The sequence below is a fragment of the Ixodes scapularis genome, unplaced genomic scaffold (assembly GCF_016920785.2).
Source record: "Ixodes scapularis isolate PalLabHiFi unplaced genomic scaffold, ASM1692078v2 PGA_scaffold6__148_contigs__length_123643588, whole genome shotgun sequence".
NCBI classification, from domain to species: Eukaryota; Metazoa; Arthropoda; class Arachnida; order Ixodida; family Ixodidae; genus Ixodes; species Ixodes scapularis.
Genome location: NW_024609881.1, coordinates 49,367,026 through 49,387,679, shown reverse-complemented (window position 1 = coordinate 49,387,679; position 20,654 = coordinate 49,367,026). Strand labels below are relative to the sequence as shown.

General features: G+C 45.2%; 1 protein-coding gene across 1 annotated transcript in view; it reads right to left on the bottom strand.

Annotated features, from left to right (window-relative positions):
- Positions 1-7,197: 7,197 nt before the first annotated feature.
- Positions 7,198-20,654, bottom strand: part of LOC115315686 (BTB/POZ domain-containing protein 9-like) — a 32,649-nt gene continuing 19,192 nt past the window's right edge. The window contains exon 4 of the mRNA XM_029974967.4: positions 7,198-10,764. Coding sequence (XP_029830827.3) covers positions 10,098-10,764 — 667 coding nt within the window. The 3' untranslated portion in view covers positions 7,198-10,097. The remainder of the gene's footprint in view (positions 10,765-20,654) is intronic.

The following is a 20,654-nucleotide window of genomic DNA, read 5'->3' as shown; positions in this document are numbered from 1 at the left end:
CACAGAATTGGTTGCCGTTCCTTCACTAAACGCAGAAACTGCTTCCGCGTCGTCGTAAATCCTACCCCGTATCCCGCGCATAGGGACGCCTCGAGGAATGCGTAGCTCCTTCGGCTCGTCGGGGCTTGGCTCCGGACGTCGCTCAAACGGGTGACAGGTGTCAGGTTTGCGATGACGAAGCGGCGTCAAAGTGGGCAGAGCCGCCTCGTGAGTGTTGCTAGGATACGTTTCTTTTCCATTACGTCACTTTCATACAGGCTTGTGCCTTTCTCAAATACTTTACTCAAGATACTGTATCTTAAATACCTTTTGGAGCATCTTGGTATCGTGCAAATAATTTGATGGAGAGTATTTAATACTTTATTTTAATTACCATACCAAGTATCTTGTACTCATTATCTTAAATACATTTTTGACATTCCGCCCTTTTCCGAGCTTTTCGGTATGAAGTGGGGTGGGCGTGGCACGAGCAAACGTGAACATTTTTTCGAGCAACCGAATCCTGTTGCTACCTCCGATTACCTACGGTGACCTTAACTGAGCTCGTGAAAATATCGCTATTTTGCCGCCTGTGACTCATTTTTCAGCCAAAAGTTCGTACAATAAAGGTTCTCCCCTAGCCTTTCCAAAGGCGCCTTTTGTTTCTATAGAGTTTCCCCCCAAAAAATCCTCAAACTAAAGGTTAGGTGTGAGGGAGTGAAGATGCCACCCAGAGGCGCAAGCAGACCGGAAAATGACCTACGAGAATTAAAACTTGTTGTTGGCCTAGTTGGTTCATGATGCAGTCTAGAGGTTTTTTGCGCGACACAAGGGACAATCACAAGCGAGTAGACACGGACAAGCGCAAACTCTCAACTAGTTTATTCGACCTACGAGAACAATGCAGACTTAAGTGTCAAGAAATAACAAATAGAAAAAAAATTAGAAGTGGACACACACAAAAAAGTAGACATTTTTGTTTTCCTCTTTGTATATTTGAGGACGCTATAAAGCAAAACGCCGAGGTTTTTTTTGTGTGTGTGTTGACAGTCCGGCATTTATTGCTGTCGCGAACACTGTCTGCACGGGAACATTGATAAGCAGAGAACAGTACAGGGAACAAACAGCGAGCTGGACAACCTCTCAAAATACCAACAAAACGCCCCCCAACGCTGAGTGCCTTTCTGAACGCAACATACTTGAAGAAGGTGCTACCACTGCCGTGGCTATTACGTGGGTTCTCCTTGTTATCCATTAACTCATATCCGTGTTCCAAGTTCGTTTATAGTGAAGTTCCTGTATAGGGAATATGGATTGTATTAAAACGATGCGTCTAAGGTTCGCCGCAGCATGCGATATTGATCGATGTCACTATTGGCGAAGCGCTCTGACCCGTTTGTCACCCCCACACCTTGGTGTTTACCCAACGCAAAGCCTATGCACATGCTCACAGGCATGTTCGGACACGAACATGCCCTTGTGCGTATGTTCGTGTCATCTTTTTTTAATAGAGCGCGGGGCATAGTGTAATAAAAAAAATACCAACAATTAGTGAAGTGACGTTAAGGGCCGGATCTTCCCCGAAACCAGTCGTCAGAGGATGCGAACTTAACCCACCTGGGCTTCTGTGCTGAGCTGGGCAGGGTGCATGATGCATTGTTCATGCAGGCCGGAGTGGTAACAAAAGAGCCCCTCCTCCCCCTCACCAGAGAACACGAACTCCAGCCGAACGCTGACGTTGCGTTCGGTTAAGTCAACCGAGCGCTGAGCCATTCTATTTGTTGCCCCCATCCATCTAGTTCTAAAGTTAACCGCTTGGGGCGCCGCGGTCTGATCTCCGCAGTCGCTAAAGCGACTTCTTTCTTGTTTTCCCAGAAATGTTTTGTAACGTCTATCAGTGATATTGCCACGTGGGTTGCCCAGCGTAACCGAAAGGTTACCGCGCTTGGATCTCGCGCGGAGTCTCTCGCGCGGAGGTTCCGGGTTCGATACCAGAAAGCGAGCTTCTTTTTTATTTATTCCTTCAACTTTACATTCTGGTACGTTCGAGAATTATGTTGTCTGATCGAGTTACGAATGTTCTACGCGCCGAACTTTCTACGCCGAATGTTCCAGAAACCCACGCGGGCACAAAAGATGATCCGAGTGGCGGTCCGGAGTCAGTCTCGCACCAGCGGTCGATCCTGCTGTTTCGCCGACATCGACGCCTGCGACGCTAGCCTTTCTCTCCTTTATTTTGAAAACCAGTCCGCCCCATTAAACGTTTAGTTTTTTTTCAGTTATTCGCCGCCTCATCATTTATCATTCGTGACAATATTTTGCTCTTTATAGTCGAAGTGCATAAAATAGCCCTACGATACTTTTTTCATGTGTTTTGTGTCGTTGCGTGCAAATAAACCATTCTGGTAACCCAGATTTGCGTAGCTGCAGAATTGTCGTTGTCAATGACGTCGATGCAGATTAAGCAATGCGGAAGTATCTTCAAAAGTAACTGAAATACATTTCGAAGTATTTGTGTTCTACTCAAGATACTTTACAGTGAAAGTAACTTGAGTAGTATTTTAAATACTTTATGATGCTGGTATTTAGTAACTTATCTTAAATACTTTTATCGAGTATTTTGTCTAACACTGCTTCCATGTACCTTTTCTCAAATGTCGAACCTAGCTATTCTGGTGATGTCTCTGTTTTGTGCTTTTGATTTCCCTTGTTGATTTGAGTGTATTTACGTACTTGCTGATATTTTGATCCTCAGACTGGTAAACTACGTTCCCCTTCTGCACTCGTGCGTATTTTTGTATGCATGAGTGCGTTTTTTTATAGTTTTTTTAAGTGTCAGCACTAGGACCGATCGATTGTTCCTGGACACTATTATAAACACAGATGGATTGATTGATTTAGTAGTAATAGTAAGAGTAGTACTGGTGGTGGGTGGTGGTGGTTGTGGTGGTGGTGGTATACCTTTTACTTGTTTTACCTCTGCCGCCGACTGCACAGTGAGAGCGTCTAACACTGTTATCTGATAGCTCCCATGGATTGGATTATGTGCTCTCAGCCACTGCCATCCGATGGTAGGTTCTTAACCTGTGCGGCCTGTCAGAACGGTTATCACCTTAGTAAGGCATGCTCCGGGGTCGCAGAATGTACATTTTCTGGAATGGGCGTGTCCAGGAGAGAAAGCTGGAAATGCCCCACTTGCCGTTCCGGGGAGCTTCGCTCCGGCCACGGTGTAGGAAGGCTCTTTAGGTGTAGAGACTCCGCTCTCCGCCGCGACCAGGTAATGACACCCCGCGCGCTTGGCTTCACGGAGCCACCCCCAGATGGCGCCGTAAGTTTGAGGCCATCCGGCAGCGCACCGGGCCGCCTGTGCTAGCTGCCTGCTCGGCATGCAGCTTGCTTTCTGGTGGCTACGGGTTCGCGTACGATGTCGTATGTAGGTGGGGCCATTCAACTATCATCTCTCTCAGTACACTGAAGTTTTAATAACCCAAAAAATGGATGAGGACAAACAAGAGTAACTCCCTAATACGAGCCGACGCAGCGGTCTACGAGTGAAAAAGAAATATCCCTCTCCTGTAGATAATTTCTAGCCTAGCTTACATTCCGTCGTTTGTTTCCTCAGTAGAGCAATAGTAACGTCGGGAAGCGTTTGTAAAATGAATAAACTCTGATTGTAGCGGAGGTAAACGATAACTTGAGTGCGACCGAAAGAAAAAAAATTCACAAAAATAAAGAATGATTAACACAAACCTTGTTAAGGGATAATAAGGAACTGAATTGCTTTAAGCACCGTTCACATGACTTTTCTAAAAATATATATATATATCGGGTTGGCAAATTACCGTTGATTTGACTGGACAACTAAAATACAATTTTTTTCTTCAACTTGTGGGGCAGCTAACGCGATTATTCTTTTACATTTTAAGGCAGCCTTTGAGTCCTGCTAAATTGAACTGCTGGTCGAATTTGCGCCAAGTTACACATTTTGCACGCAGACGTTAATGAAACCAGAATTCTTTGAAAGGTTCACTTTGTTACTACACTTACATTTGCATGTAGCAGATTGCAGCAAAAGATTATAGTAACCACACTCGTCCAGTAAATCAAACCGGTTTTATTAATGGCATTTCTGATATAAGTATAATACTATTATTATCACAAACTTTAAAAGAATCCCTGTAAAAAACGCTGTAAAAAACCGCGGTTAAAACATTGCTCAATGTATGGCACACTCTATGGCTGCTTTTGGAGTTCTTTTCGACATTACGAGTCGCACAGTCGGGACTCTTTCTTCTTTTCTCGAGACTGCTTCTTTGCATCTCGTTTTTTTTCTTTGCAGTCCTGTCGCATTCTCATGCGATCCGAACCCTTCTGCACGTTCGACCGAAACCGGAGAAGCGTCTTCCTTCCATGGAGGCGTCTGCATTCCACGAGAACGCCAGACAGAATCCGACCCTGAACAGATGGGCAGACTGTTGTGTCTGCGTCTACCGCATGCAAGACAATCCCCTACGAGGCTCCTTCAATTTGTAGAGAACAACGACCGAGCATGTGACTGATCCATTCGTCAGACGTCTTTATCCTGATCGTCTCTTTTACTAATATTTTCATCTCGATGTTTTCCCTTTCTAAAATGTTTACGTTTCCCCAGGCTGGAGAGCAGTCGGCGCATTCATTCAAATGTTTGGCTTTGGATCTTTGGTTTTTATATATCTTTTATGCTCGGTTCACCATTAAAAAAAAAAAAAACTTAAAAAAGTTGGAAACAATTAGAGGCGGCGTAAGCAATGGCTGACTTAGCCCACGGTCCGGCGGAGGGCCGGCGTCCGGACAGCCTGAACGTTTTGGCGCCCTCTAGGGGCAGGCGGAGAAAACATAGGAAAGGAGGGGACCTGATGTGTTCGCCGTTGCGACGGGGCGAGGAGAGGAGTCTCCACACCTAAAGAGCCTTCCTACACCGTGGCTCCGGCTCTGGCGCAAGTGAGAGCATTCTGGTAGCTGACTCCTCTAGGGCTGTTAGAACCAGCCGAGGAGAGTCACAGATGCTAGTGTTGCTGTCCCTAGTATACATACTCAGTTGGCTCCCATTGGAGCCGCACTAAATGATCTTCTTTCTTTAAAAAGCTAGCGTGGAGACTCTTCTGCCCCAGCCAGCAAAAGTCGATCTATTGCTAGCTCTGCAACCTGCAGTCGAAGAACTACGTAGCACTGTCCGCGAACGTCAGAACACTGTTGCCTCTTTTGGAGCAAAGTACGAGTTTGTGCAGCTTTGGCTATGACAAACGAAGAGTCTGTAAAAAATCTGCACAACGAAGTCGCTCCGTCAGGGCTACAATGCTGGAGCAATCTCAGGAAATCGTGCGCCTAAAGCAGGAGCTAAACGAGTCGCAGCAATATAGTCGCCGGTGCAATATGGAAGCGCGCGGCCTCTCTTTCGTCCAGGGAGGGGATTTGATTAAGGTCATAGAAGATCTCTCCGTGAAGCTAAATCTTTCATTGGTTCAGTCATCAGACATTCTTGCAATTCATCGCCTTCCAAAAAGATATGACTTGTCTCCAACGGTTCACATTACTTTCGCTGCACCAGCCATCAAGAATGTTTGGATGACAGCTCGTGGCCAGTTACGGAGACTCATGAGACTCAGCCATCCTGGTCCCCAGCTGAGGTTGTTTTTCAATGATAATCTTACCGCAGCGAACAAGGAGATATTTTGGTTTGCGAGATCGAAGGGCAAAGAGTCTGGATTCCGATTTGTATGGATCGAAAATGCTAAAATATTTGCAAGGAAAGAGGAAGTGTCGCCTGCCATACGTATTAGTACAGTAAGGGATATCGGTAAACTTGTGGAAAGAATGACAACTTGTTTCTCGATCTGTTCCGGATCGTATTTCGTCTAATCAGGTGCTAGAGCCTAGGTCGGTTGATTCTTTACCGCTGATTCATGTCAACATACGGAGCCTGCGAAAACATTGGAATGAGTTTCAGGTTGCGGTAAATAGTTTAACACCATCCATTGATAATTTTGTTCTCACCGTGATTGGTGTCAGTTCTTTTCAAACTAATCAGTTTATGTTATATGATTATAAAGCAGTTCTTAAAACACGTGACGCTAGCAGAGGAGGAAGTATCGCAATGGTACATCAAGGACAAGTAGCTTTTTTCGGCCTCAAACATATCCTTCCAGCATGCGGAATCATTAGCAATAAAAACAATCCACCCTGATTTTTTGTTATATATAGTGGCAATATACAGGCCTCCATCGGCAGGTCTTCCTTTTTTTCTAGCGAAATTAAAAATAATTCGTCAAGAATTGCGCTTTGAGGGGCAACTCTGTTTGTTCGGAGACGTCAATACTGACACGTTCAAATCTACTACATCTACTGCCTGTGATTATTTGACTTTCTTCTGAGAGCACGGATTGTGAAGTACAATTAGTCTCCCAACAAGAGAGGAAATTCTGTCTGGGGAACTGGTTATTTCCTGCATTGATCATTTAAACATTACAGCTACCGATATTTTGATAAAATTTGCGGTCATTACCAAAAAAACTTGGCGATCATTACTTTAGTGGGTGCCACTTGCAACGTCATGCTTTGACAGAATATTCACAGGAGCAACTGCGTACGTGTATGTATTACAGATACTAATATGCTTGACAGACTCGTCGCGGTTCTTGACTGGGACAAAATCCTTCGCTCCACTGAAGACAGTTTGTACCCTACTTTCGTAAAAATTTGGTAGCCCTTTCTTGTTGCTTCAAAAAAGGAGGTCCGTTTCAAGCACAGATCAGATAAAACATCGATTAACACTGAGATCATGGCGGCTATTAAAACCAGGAAGCGTTGTGGGCACGTTCCCGTCGAGCACCCAAGAATGGGGAGCTAAGGACTGAATTTAAAATCGCAAGGAATAGTGTCAATGCGGTTATTTGTTCTACCAAACGGCGTTACTTTTAGGGGAAATTTTTTTCCGCAAGATTTAATCCCCGAGAAATGTGGGAATTAATTAACACTTTTGGAGGCCACACAGGCCGACAACCTGTCTCTGCCGACGAAAATAATCCCTGGAGAAGGGGAACGAGGGACAAAGGACAAACACCAATCTCCAAACACAGCTAGGTGACTGGTGAGCGACCGAAAAAATCCGCCTGGTCCGGGTATCGAACCCGGGACCTCTCCGACGGAGAGGTCCCGGGAGAGGTCCAGGGATTATTTTCGTCATTCTTGTCCAGCTCGCTTGCCCCTTTGCATTTAATGGCATTATAATTAAAACCTGTCTCTGCTTCACTTCAAAAGCATGTCGGCACTGAATTGCAGTCAACCGTCGAACGTTTCAACGAGCATTTTGCGGCATCATCGGGGTTTGCCAGACACCGCAATGTGCCGTCAGCCAGTGTAAGTTGCGATGACAGAGCAGCTGGTTCGGCTTTTGTACCGCCTCTTACATGTTTGCGCTACGCTCTCTTTTGTTTAGCATAAAGCTAAATAAAACACCCGGTATCGATGACATTCGCGTTGGCGATGTAGTTAGAAATTTGGAGTTTGTCAAAAAGGTCTTGTTGGCCTTGATAAATGCGTTTTTTTCTGTCTGGCAATATCCCTACTGCCTTAAAAACTGCACTTGTCAAGCCACTTTTCAAGGGAGGCGCGCCAGATAAGCGCGAGTCCTATCGTCCTATTTCCATCTTGTCATATGCATCGCTGAAATATTAGAAAAACATTTGTTCATCGTGATCAATGGTTTTATTGATAGATATATGTTGTTACACAGCCAGTATGGCTTTGTTGCCGGCATGGGCACTCAGCCGTTGCTGGAGGATTTTACTGACCTCATTTATGGCGCCTTCAAAAATAATATATTTGCTTGTGCGCTTTTTCTAAACATAGCGAAGGCATTCGACACTGTCAGTCACGAGTTGCCCCTCCGCAAAATGTATCGTTTTGGTTTCCGCGCGGACCATTTTTTGCTATCCTTGAAAAAAAATGTTTAGAGCGTTTTCAAGTCTATCTGTTTGCGGTTTTAAAAGTGCACGCGCAGAAATAAAAGCCAGCGTTTCCCAGAGCTCGGTTCTGTCGCCTTTGCTTTTTAATCTTTATGTCAATGATCATTGAGCCGCAGTATCCAATTGCAGCATTCTCCAATATGCCGACGATACGGTAGTCATCGCTCGTCATCTGAATTATGATAGTGCAGTACGTCTATTAGAGCACGACGCGAAGAAATTATTAAACTGGTTTGATGAAAATTTATTTGCGGTCAATATGTCCAAAACAAAACTGGTATGTTTTATGAATCCAGTAAAAAAGACGAACGTTAACTTGCCAGTTATATTACACAAACGGAGCTGCGTGAATTCTGTTTCTTCCTCGCTTGAATATGTTAATACGGTAAATTATTTGGGAGTGTTTTTTTATTCGGATATGACAATTAATTCCCATTTATCGGATGTTTCTGGTAAGCTGCGAAGCGCTAGCTGCCTACTTTACCATAGCAAAGTGTTTATGCCGTTTTCTGTAAGGAAGTCTGTTGCACATGCCCTTGGGTACAGTTTATTGAGGTATGGAATCACACTGTTTGGCAATTGTGAAAAATCGTGACAAACAAAAATTGATCGTATTTTGAAGGGATTGTTAAGGAGTGTGGGGTATCACTTTGACTTTTCAGCTGATATGAATATCTTGGAATGTTTGCGAATGCCCAATTTCCATTTCCCTGTTTGCGGAAACAGTGGAGTTACGCCTCTTTGGAACAATGGTTTCAAACACCCCTTCGTTCCTAACAAGGATCTCCGGCACACGCCCCGTTTTGTCATTCCCCGTTGTGTAACTCGCTACGGTAAAAGAATTCGCTGTCATTATGTTCCATCTGTCTTCAATAAATTATTCGATTGTGTCTTTGAGTGTACTGCCCATAAAATTGAAAAACAAAAATGTTGGTGACTTCCAGAATCTAGCATTTCGTGTTCACTCTGTACTGTTTCGTTTTATGAAGTGTTCTTTTTTTGCTTTTTCTAGTTTAGAGAACTTTCGCTGTTCACACTTGCATGGTCCTGTCGCACAAGCCTCCCTTGGCTTGGACAAACCCGCGTTTGTACAGTGCTATTGAACATATGTGGACTACAATTATTATTATTAGCAGTAGTAGCAGTAGTAGTAGTAGTAGTACGTAGCAGTAGTGGTATTTTGAGAACTAATCGTGCTCGTATCTTATTTTCAGTCTCGTTGCAATCGCTATGCTCATAAAAGATTCGGGCCATCGCGGTTCTTACCGTATCAAAGTCAAACCTAAAAGAAAATTGTTTTTTTTAATGTCAATCTTTATATATTTTCATTGGTTGTTCTGTTTTCATTTTGAGTCTGCATCTTGGGTTCTGGTTCTTCGTTCGGTCATTCCCGCATCAAGTTGGCGATCGGTTCAACTCTTCGCTAAGGATGTGAGGATTATTACTCTTCCCTTAAAATCGTCCCGAGACAATTTTGTTTTGTAAAAATCGAAAACTGTATGTAAAAAACACGTACGAGATACCAAAAAATCTAATTGAGATGGAGTAGCAAATATTCACGAGCATATGTATCTTCAAAGCACCAAAATTACTTCCAAACGTAATAGGAATACAGTATCATTTGAGATAGGCACGAATCTGCGCATTATAGCAATGCGAGTGCGGCTCAGCCAAACTGCTCGTAAATCCTACAAAAAGGCGCGGCGTTCGCTATGGACATGAGCGACCGAATTATTTCCGGGAAACCCTCGCGAGCGTTCCAAGCACGCTTCTTTTATACCCACGTTTGCTTCAAACATGTACGCAGACAGTGTTTGTATGACCGGTGTAAGACCGTCAATGAAGAATACCGTCAGTAAAGATCTTCAATAAAACACACGCCTCAGACTCTTTTGTATGATGCATTGCCAGCGGTACGACGACTTTATGGGTTGGCATTCATTTAAACGCTGTTCTAGTCAATGGAAACTTAAAAAAAGAAAGGGGGGGCGTGAACATCTTCTTTCACGTGCTTCGTGGTCAGTTCATAGACGTTCTTATCGACTAATGGCGAAATCTCACTGTCGTCGATAACAAGAATCTCTGGACTCGCCACGCCGTGCGCCTCTAAAGCTGTCATTTACCATAGTGAGGGGCGCCGAAACTGAGGGCGCGCGGCGCTGCTAGGGCCGGCAGTCCAGGGCGGCCGCAAGAGTTCGTTCGCCGTTCCCTGTTCGCGCAAATGCCTTCGGGCAACCTCTCTGATCCGGGTTTAATGATGTTGCTGAGAACATCCAGGGTGTCGCGCTTTGTCAGGATCTGCCAGCAAGACGGGCCCTCCACGAACTCCAGAGGAGTCAATGAGAGCAACCGAAGCTCCGGCAGGAACGGTCTAACGGTCCTTCGCAATGCGGTGATCGGAGTCTCGTCGCTCGCTTGCGCGCAGTGCACCGTCGCCCACGAGTAAACAGCCTCGATGACGTCGTATTCTCTTATCCTCAAGCACGGGTTCTTCAATATTTTCAGGACGGTTTCCTGGGATGCGGCGATGAACTCCTTGCACTTTAATACCTGTTCAGCGTTCTCTTTCAGATGCTTGTCGATGAGACCGTCCAAGGTCTTGGTGCTTCCCTTCGCTATCGTGTACTCCAAGACGTAGCAGACGTCGGCTGGCTGCATTGACGTTCCAAGGAACGCGTCGCAGGCTTCCACGAGCTTCGACACCCGGAAGGTTTCAGCAGCCGTTCGTGTGTGCAGCGCTTGCGGAATGTTGATTAAGCTGGCGGCCTGGGTGTAGAGGTACCTGGAGTGAAAGCAGATTGACTCGTTATTGAAGCAGAATTATGTACGACTAATTCTTATAACGATGTTTCAATATTTTATTTGGAATGTTTTTATACCTTCCCTGCTACCAATACGATTTGGGATTATCTAGTTTTATAGTGACTCCTACTCTATCATGCACAAGCGCTAGTTTTGTTACGAAGGAATTGAAGAAAATTAATTGGGGCACATCTAATCCTCTTCCTGGCAACGTTCTTAATCAATCAGTCCACAAGCCCCACGGAAAGGTGACATTCGAAGACAGTTTTTTTCTGTTGCCTTCAGCGTTACCATATCAAAATGATTACACAGGCTTCCTAGAACGCTAGGCGCCATTTTGTTACGCGCCTGCTCGGTGGCTTTTATTAGCCTATCAGCACCCCCTATGAGCAGAACCAGCGGAACCAATCAAACGTTCGGTGCCCATTGCCTCGGTGGAAAGTCATTCGATTGTTGGTGCTTATGTTCGGGCTCGTTCACACAGACCCCTTTCTTCTACGTTACGTTACGTTATGTTAAATTATGGCATGTAACGCTAGAAGTCACCGGGACATGTGTGTTTTGTAGTAAGTGTGGCTGCAACGCTGGAGAACCAAGAGTTCTTTAGTTCAATGCCCCCTGCACGTTTCAATCTGGATGAACATCGTACCTGCGGCGTACATCCGATCGCCTGGGCCCCAACGCGGCTAGAGGGAAAGAAGGACACCCTAGCAACGATCCCTAGCCACGGCGCTCACGCCGGATTGGCTGCTCGGTAGTACGCGGGAACTTTAATATCGGATTTGGACGGCGCTTGTGTCCCTGGAGAGCATGTACAACCCAGCCGCCTCCCCCCACCCTCCCCACCCCCCGGCCTGCGTTCACGCTGCTCCGCAGCGACAGTCTGCGTCTGCTCATTACAGAACGATTAACCCCCTTGGACCCCCTGTACACGCTGCTTTGCGGCGTCCAGCCGGCAACCCAAGCCCAGCTGTCAGTTATGCACCTCCGGAAAGGGAGTCACATTCCATTTAGTTCAGCGAAGTTTCGTCGACAACATTCATTTTTTTCAGTGTCAATTGTAAAAACGAAATGTCCTAAATATCGTCAAGTGCTTCGACAAAATAAAATGACTGAAAAAAAGTAAGCCCGCATTGTGGATCGAACCGGGGTCGGCTGCGTATGAGGCCTTACCACTAAGCTACGCTACCGCTTTTGTTTCCTTTGTGGTGATTGAACACATTTATTTACAGTTATATACAAAACAATATACTATATACACATTGTTCATTCACTTGGAATATGATACAACCTGTTTACATGCTCTCATTGAAGACACACCTGGTTTTTGAATAATCAGTAATGCAACGCACCAACCAGATTACGCTGCTGATACAGGTATTTATTTTGCATAGTTAACGCTGCAATCTTGAGTCCTGGCTTTATATAATGTCCGTTGAACGCTTAAAATTACGCACAAGTTCTTTCCCTTCCGAATCGTCGCACGTTTTATACCTCCGTTGACCCACTGGTGTAGCTATGTTCTTTAATTTACCCATAAACGCTTTGCAACCCCTCCTTCCGTGTCAACCTTTCTTGTTCTCCATAGACTGTAAAGCCCTAGAACGACAAGCGTGTCTAGCATAATATTTGTTTGCTCAGAAAAAACGTAAATAGCGAGGAATTCTCTTTTCCACCTCAAAATGCTTCTTCAGTGTACTTTTAAAAAAAAATCCCCCCCTCCCCCCCCCCCCCCAAAAAAAAAACAGAAAAAAAACTGCGTGTACACAAATTACAAACGCATGTGTAGATGTCCCTGTAGCATTGCAGAATCTGCAGTCCAGGAACTAAGCCTCCTCAATGCCTCTGGACTCAAGCCACTCCTTCACCGGCACAGTTCGCGGATGGACTTCGAAAGCATAATGTTTTACAATTTGGCGGAATCGGCAATCTTCTCATTATTTTTATTCGGTTCATATTACAGTTTTGTGGAGGATCGAACGAGCTTAATCAATATAGCGGTTCAGGGAACAACGTTCTTAATAGCTGCTTCACTTGGCTTATTTTGGAGCATGACTCTAGAGAGGCCTGATCAAATCGAACTTTTAAAAATGTAAGGTGTCTGCTACTTCCTTATAAAACCCAGAACTTTTCCATATTGTGAGAGACTTCCAATCGGTTCTTAGCTTTAATGTAGTTTGTCAAAAATAATTTCTTACAAATGTCAAGGAATGGGTGTTGTGGTTTCTGGAAGAACTTCCACCTAGCGATTAATGGCATCACAAAGATATGACCTAGGCGAAGACCACCACCTTCAATAGAACAAAACAAATTTGATCGTCTGATCGGTTCGTAGGAAGATCTTCAAATAAATGCCGCAAATATCCTATTGAACATATTGACCGTCGTCCTTGAACTGTGTAGGACCTGGTGGAGGTACGTCAGTTTCGACAAGAAAAAGATCTTGCAAACGGCAGCTCGACCAAAGATTGAAAGGTACCTCATGTTCCACACACGCGCAGCCGATTTAACACTCATTCCGACGCTGTCCCACATAGACTTCGAGTTGTCCATAGCACTTAAAGGCACCCCTAAAAGTTGCGGCTTGCTTGTTGACCATGAAATGTCTACAAATCTAGATGGCATTGTCCCCCGATCCCAACACTAAGAACCACAGCTTTTGTCATTGTTAATAGCAGCACCAGACGTTGCACAGAAGTCTGAAACACATGATACTGCGTTTAGTGTGCTAGGTTTATCGGAACAAACCAGCACCAGATCGTATGCACATGCGAGGATTTTCACCTCGCAACCGTGGAAACGAAAACCACGAACCGTGTGTTCGTTTATGATGTCTCCGCAGAGTGGTTCATAATACATATCGAAGAGTAATGGTGAGAGGGGGCAACCCTGACGTACCGAGCGTTGAACCTGAATGGTCTTTGAGAGAAATCCGTTAATAACCAACACAGTCGTAACAGCAGTGCAAAAAAGTGCCACGTCTTTCTCAGTTCTTTTGCCTACTTTTTTATGTTTCAGAAGAGCAAAAAGGAAAGTATGTACCACCCTGTCAAAGGGTCTAGAAATATCAATTTGCAACATTGCAGCTGTTTCACAAGTTTCTTCACATACTTCTAATATGGACCGCACAATATGAAGGTTTGTTTAGATATTTCTTCATCATATAAAGCAAGTTTGGTTTTCTCCTACAACCGAGAATATCACACTTTGCAATCGAGCAGCGAGCAGGCGGGTGAATATTTTAGAGTCACAATTTAGATGGCTAATTGGTCTGTAGCCACCAATCTGCTGTAGCTTGTCTGGATCTTTCGACTTTGGTATAAGTATCGTGGGTGCTTTTCAGAACAATGGCGGTAGGCGGTAAGACACCTTTTTCATATGATTCATTGAATATACGAAAAGTACTGGTGAAAGTTCTTGATTCCACTTCTTAAAGAAGCCAGCCGGCAGGTCATCCGGACCGTTTCATCTCAACGAGTTTAGTCTCGATTTCTTCAACCGTCAGGGTCCCATTTAGGCTCATGGTCACATCAATAGGCAGGGCGGGTACTGCAGATAATATTTCATCTTGTAATGGGTGTGTTGGACTGCACCTTTGCGAGAAAAGGTATTCGTAGTGAGATACAAAAGCATCTTGGATATCAATTTCATCAGTCAGAAGCGTCCCATTCTGTGGAAGGAGGGCGACTAATTTTTCATTGGCGCACTCTCTTTCCGCGTTTAAATATATCCTCGTCGGTTGTTCTGCTTCAAATACTTGGAGAGTTGGTGTTCTTGCAGCAGCACCTTCATAACCTCTCGTGTCATGATTTTGAAGTTTTTTTTCTTAAGGTTTTTCATCTTTTTTTCAATTTATTGCTCATGCTGGAGGCACTAAAGTTGGATTAGGTATAACATGTCTCTATTCAGGTGTTTTTCTTTTGCTTTCTCGTCAAATATTTTGACTAAGGAAGGTTCGATGGTAATTTTTGTTATTTCAAGTTTAAATGACTCCCACCTCAGGCACCACCCATTTTTCGTCAGTGTGAGCTCTTATATCACGTTTTTACCCTTCTTTGAAGTCCTCATTTTCGAGTAACCTTTGATTTATCTTCCAGAGTGACCATGACTTTGACTTTTGTTACTTTTTTTTTAAGCCTACGTTTACCATAACCATGCAGTGATCGGAGAAGAAAACTGGAATCACTTTGTAGTTGCTTAGCGTATTGCTTACTGATCCTGATAAGCAGATTCGATCTAAAAGTGCGTGGAATGACCCTCGAAAGTGCGTGTATATAGGTGAGATATCTATTGTCGATGAATCAAACAAGTCGCAATCACGAATACTAGCTTTTAATATATCTGTACTATGGTCTTCAAATTTCCTAGTTAGTGCTTTGTCTCTGACATGCAGCACACAGTTAAAATCACCTAGCAGAATTACGTTAAAGCTAGTGTCAGCAAGAATTCGCACTTGACTAAATCAGCTTTCTCTCTGCGGCTTATAATTGAATGCATTCACTACAATGATGCGCTAACGAAGGTTGTAAATAAGCACGTTAGTGACTAAACGTCTACCGGCGTCTGCGCCTTCAATTACGCTGCACAATTCTGTACTGGAGGTCTTTTTAAGACAAAATAGCACAACCTGGCGAATAATCAATCGCTGGACAGCGGAATATATCGTAGCAATTCATCCATACACTGTTAGCCGAAAACAAGGAATTGTTCTCTGAAACTTGGGTTTCTTGCAGAGTTACTATGTTACGGTCATAGGGCACTAGAAAGCAAAAGAGTTTGTACTGTTTTTGATTGAGTTGGGACACCCCGAGCATTGAGGGCGAAATGCTAAATGGGCTTGCCTGGGAGGTGCCACCGATTACTGTAGTCATGCTTAGGGTTAGTTTTCGGCCAAGCTAGACTTGTTTTCGCTCGTTCTTTAAATGTAGGCTTCCTTGTTCTTGTAGGTCCAAGGCTGTCTGTGGCTCTTGTGTTAGTGACACGCCGACTTCGAGTATTAGAAGCTCGGCAAGAGTCTGTCTTTCAGTTGCAGTCAGTTTGGGTTTTTTGCATATCCAGTCATCTTTAGATTCAGCCTCCGTGGTTTTTGGTGGTTGTGTGGGTTGTTTTCTGCTGTCTTTACTCTTCTTAGGGTGGACGTCGTTCTGGAGGCTTGCATGTAACCCTTGCATCGAGCATGCCTCCTTGTTGACTTTGCGAACCTGTTCAGCAGCTAGATGTTCTGAACCCACAGCGCCCCACATGGTCACCTCTTTGCGTTTGTCAGAGTGGTCTTGAGTAGAGCAATCATCATGCCTTTCCTAGCAGCTTCGATGCATACGAAACCACGCATTCTTCGCTCGTGTGCCCATAACGCCAGCAGTTTTGGCATTGTCGGGTGGGACACAGTCTGCGAATATGACCAATGGATCTACATCTTAGACAGATAGGAGGTCGTCGAGGGATGACCACCAGCGTGTTCACCCCAAAGATGGTCAGAGTATGTGGTTCCTTGTCCACTGTGAGGTGTTCTTTTAGAACCAGTGTCACTACGCGTGTCAGCGTTTCTGTTTCTTCAAGGTCTGAAAACCGCCACATCTTTCTTTTGATGTCCTTAACCGTGCCCAAACAGCTCAAGACCTTTCTTGATTTCGCTGTCTGACAGAGGAATTTAAAGCCACAGAAGCTTCAGCCTTATCTCTTCCTTGCAGGGGTCTTGATAATGCCTTTCAAGATATCCTACAATTGCGTGGTTGTGACGTAATATGACTGTGTCCATTGTTGCTTCTCTTTATTCTCCCTATTTTGTTTTTTCAGTTAATGCTGTAATTTGTATGGTATGTTGAGTATTTTCTTTTTAGTGCTGCAAATGCCAATGTTGGGGCCTGTGGCTTTGTCAAGCTGTTCTTGTGACCGCTTTTTCCACAAGCCTCCAGTATCATGTACGCCGTACTTGATGCAAATAAAAAGGTTTTAAACTAAACATTTGAGAGAAATCTCTGGTTCGGGAATACAATAATTAAAATATGTCAACCAACCAATTCCTAAAAATGTAGGAGCCCTACGTTTCGAACCGACTCGGTTCTTCGTCAGGGGCGACTGTGGCCGTTGAGGAGCGACGTTTTTCGATCTTCTTTTTCTTCTCTCAGGGATGTGGCGCATTTCTCGATCTTCTTCTTTCATGAATATGGCGAAGCCCGTTCACATACACTGTTGGTAAAGCACCAAGGCGCCTATTTATGTTGCCTGGCGTCGTTTCAATATGCCAGGACTCGATGAAAAGCCTATGTCGGTTGTTAGTCTCTGCGTCGATAATGCTGGTGTTGTCGAAGTCAATCCGGTGGTCTTTGACTTTGCAGTGCTCAGCGACTGCGCTGCGCTCGTGGTCGAGCTTGCGAACGTCGTTTTTGTGTTGGCGTATTCTTTCATTAAAATTCTTTGTCTCGCCGATGTAAGTGGCTGGACAATCTGCACAAGGGATCTTATAAACCACGCCTTGCATTTTTTTCTTTCGGAGGGCGATCTTTTGGGTGGGGCATGAGTAATCCAAGCATGGACATCGGCTTCTGGGCGACGCTGATTCCTTCTTTGGCTAGCACGCGTGCAAGCGCCTCGCTTGTTTCTTCGATGTAGGGTACGCAGATGCGCGAGGTTGGGCGTGGCTGCGTACAGGCTTGTGGTTGCTGGTGTCTTTGATCTCGAGCTTGACGAGGGGCAACGCGTTGGATGAAGGTGCTCGTGTATCCGTTCTTTTTCAGATCAGCACGGACGGTTTTTTCTTCCTTTCTTCTGTCATCCTCAGAGGAGCATATAGCCTTCGTCCTAGATAGCAGTGTCCTAACCACCGATGATTTGTGGCAGGCTGGGTGATAAGAATCAAACTGGAGATAACGTCCAGTATGCGTGGGCTTCCCGTAGACTGAAAACTTCAACTTATCGTTTTCTCTTCTCACGAGCACGTCCAGAAAAGGCAAGGAATTGTCTTTTTCAAGTTCCGCTGTAAATTGGATAGCCGGTTCGATGGAGTTGAGGTGTGAGAGGAATCTGTCTTCTTCAAATCTTTGAAGAATGCAGAAGCAGTCGTCCACATGGACGACTGCTTCTGCATCCTTCAAAGACTGCAGTCATTCGCCACAGTGGCGAATGACTGCAGGGCCTCTTCCTCAATGGCTTCCATGCACAGGTTAGCCGTGGTAACGGAGACAGATGCGCCCATGGCGGTTCCGCTGGCCTATTTAAAATACTCTCCCTTGACGCTAAAGTAGGTGTTGCTAAGGCAGAACGCAAAGAGGCGGCACAATTCCTCCACACTAAGGGCGGTCCTGTTGTGCAGGTCTTTGTCTTTTTCGAGAGCTTTCCTGGCAGCTGTAACTGCCAGGGGAACCGGCACACTTGTGAAAAATGAGATGACGTCAAAAGAGACTAGGCTTTTCTCAGCGCTCACCTTCAATTTTGAGATGCGCTCCACAAAGTCGCTGGAGTTGCTGATATAAGTCGTCGTTTTTCCCACGAGAGGAGAGAGGGTGTGGTGAAGATAGTTCGACGCGGCTCGAAGTGGTGCGGTTCTAAAGTCCACAATGGGCCGGAGAGCAAGGCTAGGCTTGTGAATCTTGGGAAGGCCGTAAAAACCAGGCGCAGATCCATTCCTACAAAAAAGGTGCAGGTGGAGGCTCCTCGAGTCTGGATGTTTTTTTGAAAATTTCAGTTAGGATTTTGCTCAGCGCTGCCTGGATTCGCGGGGTCGGATCCTTTTTTAATCTTTCATAAGCAGAGGCGTCAAGCAGGTCTTGTATCTTCCGGTCGTAGACATCCCGGTCGAGGACAACGGTCGAATTGCCCTTATCTGCTGGAAGAAGCACAATCTTTTTATCATCGTGAAGCGCCCGGAGCGCACTTCCTTCTTCTCTTGAGAGATTGTGTCGTTGATGCTGCGGGATGTTCGATAAGATACCGATCACCTTCTGCCGCACCCGCTCACGATCGCTAGGATTCAGGTGCGCGATGCCGTCCTCAGGGCTGCGACCTTTTTCGGCAGAGGCGGTCTCGTAGTAGTCATGTTGAATCCGTGGCCTTTAGCTAAAACCTTGGTCTCGCAAGAAGAGAGGTTCCTGGACGAGAGGTCTGTGACAAACCTGGTGGTATCGGTTTCGTGTTTAGTATTTCCTCTCTCCATCAGCTTCGAGAATTTCTTACTCTGAGAAACTCTTTGCTTTCCTGCAGAGGTGGAGGCAATGCTTTCAACAAAAGAGTGTAAGTGAGGGAGCATAGCTGGCACGTGGTGTTCTAGTTGCCTGCGGATGAAATACAGATCCAGTTCTTTTTTCTTTATGGTGGTCTGGCACTGGTGAATGCGGGCTTTGACCAAACGGTGCTCCGCTTGCTCGAAGATCTTGTGTCCCTCTGGCGTATGAACGAGCCGTTTAAGACTAAGGCTTTGGGGGACCAGATGGTGGTCCCGGCAGGCTTTCGTAAAGTCCAGGTGTGCCTTGAACGTGGAGATACTTCAAGTGGCATTCACATACCTTTTTGAGAGTAGTACGGTCTCCTTTCCGAAGTCATCGCGTAAAGACCTGAAACTAAACATTTGAGAGAAATCTCTCTGGTTGGGGAATACAATAATTAAAATATGGCAACCAACCAATTCCTAAACATGTAGGAGCCCTACGTTTCGAACCGACTCGATTCTACGTCAGGGGCGACTGTGGTCGTTGAGGAGCGGCGTTTTTCTATCTTCTTTCTCTTCTCTCATGGATGTGGCGCATTTCTCGATCTTCTTTCATAAATATGGCGAAGCCCGTTCACATACACTGTTGGTAAAGCACCAAGGCACCTATTTATGTTGCCTGGCGTTGTTTGAATATGCCAGGACTCGATGAAAAGCCTATGTCGGTTGTTAGTCTCTGCGTCGATAATGCTGGCGTTGTCGAAGTCAATCCGGTGGTCTTTGACTTCGCAGTGCTCAACGACTGTGCTGCGCTCGTGGTCGAGCTTGCGAACGTCGTTCTTGTGTTGGCGTATTATTTCATGTCGGTTGTTAATCTCTGCGTCGATAATGCCGGTGTTGTCGAAGTCAATCCGGTGGTCTTTGACTTCGCAGTGCTCAGCGACTGCGCTGCGCTCGTGGTCGAGCTTGCGAACGTCGTTTTTGTGTTGGCGTATCAATCAATAATAAGGCATCCTTTTGTTACACCAGGAGCTCTTCGCATGCATTGATCTTGACTTCTTCATTTTCAAAGACAGTCATCCAAACGTGGCTTAATCTGTGTGGGCCCAAGCTACTTAGATCTTTCCGTTCGATGATCGAAAAAAGCACGTCCTCGAGGTTTGTAGGTTTATACGGACGTCCGGTCATATCAGCATGGAGAAATAAAGAATCAGTGACAAGCATACAAGAGAGTGCACGAGAAGGAATGATCCTATACTCTTGGCAGCTCTCCGCTGCCCGTTGAGAAACCCGGCCACCGAGTGCCGTCGAACTGCTCTCTTTGGAGCGTATCTTGCTTCGCTCACCAAGAACCACGTGGCGAGTATTTCGGTACCCAGGACCGAACCTGGATCCCCAAAATTAAATTCGTCTGAGGACAAGCAAAAAGACGGCCTTACTTACTACCCCTTCATCGTGTTTTCCCCTCAGCTACGCTACCGCTTCGGAAACTCGTAGTCAGACATGTACACGTTACTGAAAAATAGTAAGGAATTACATTTACAATTACTCAAGGCTAAATTGTAATTTATTACAATTACAATTACCCTCCGATGAAAGTAACTGACCGTTACCTCAAAAAGTAATCCGTTACTTTCGTGGCGTTACTTTTAACATTATTGTCCTCAAGTAAGAAACAAAGGGAAGAGGGTTATTCAAGTTCTTATTCTTGCCACCTGTTGCATTTA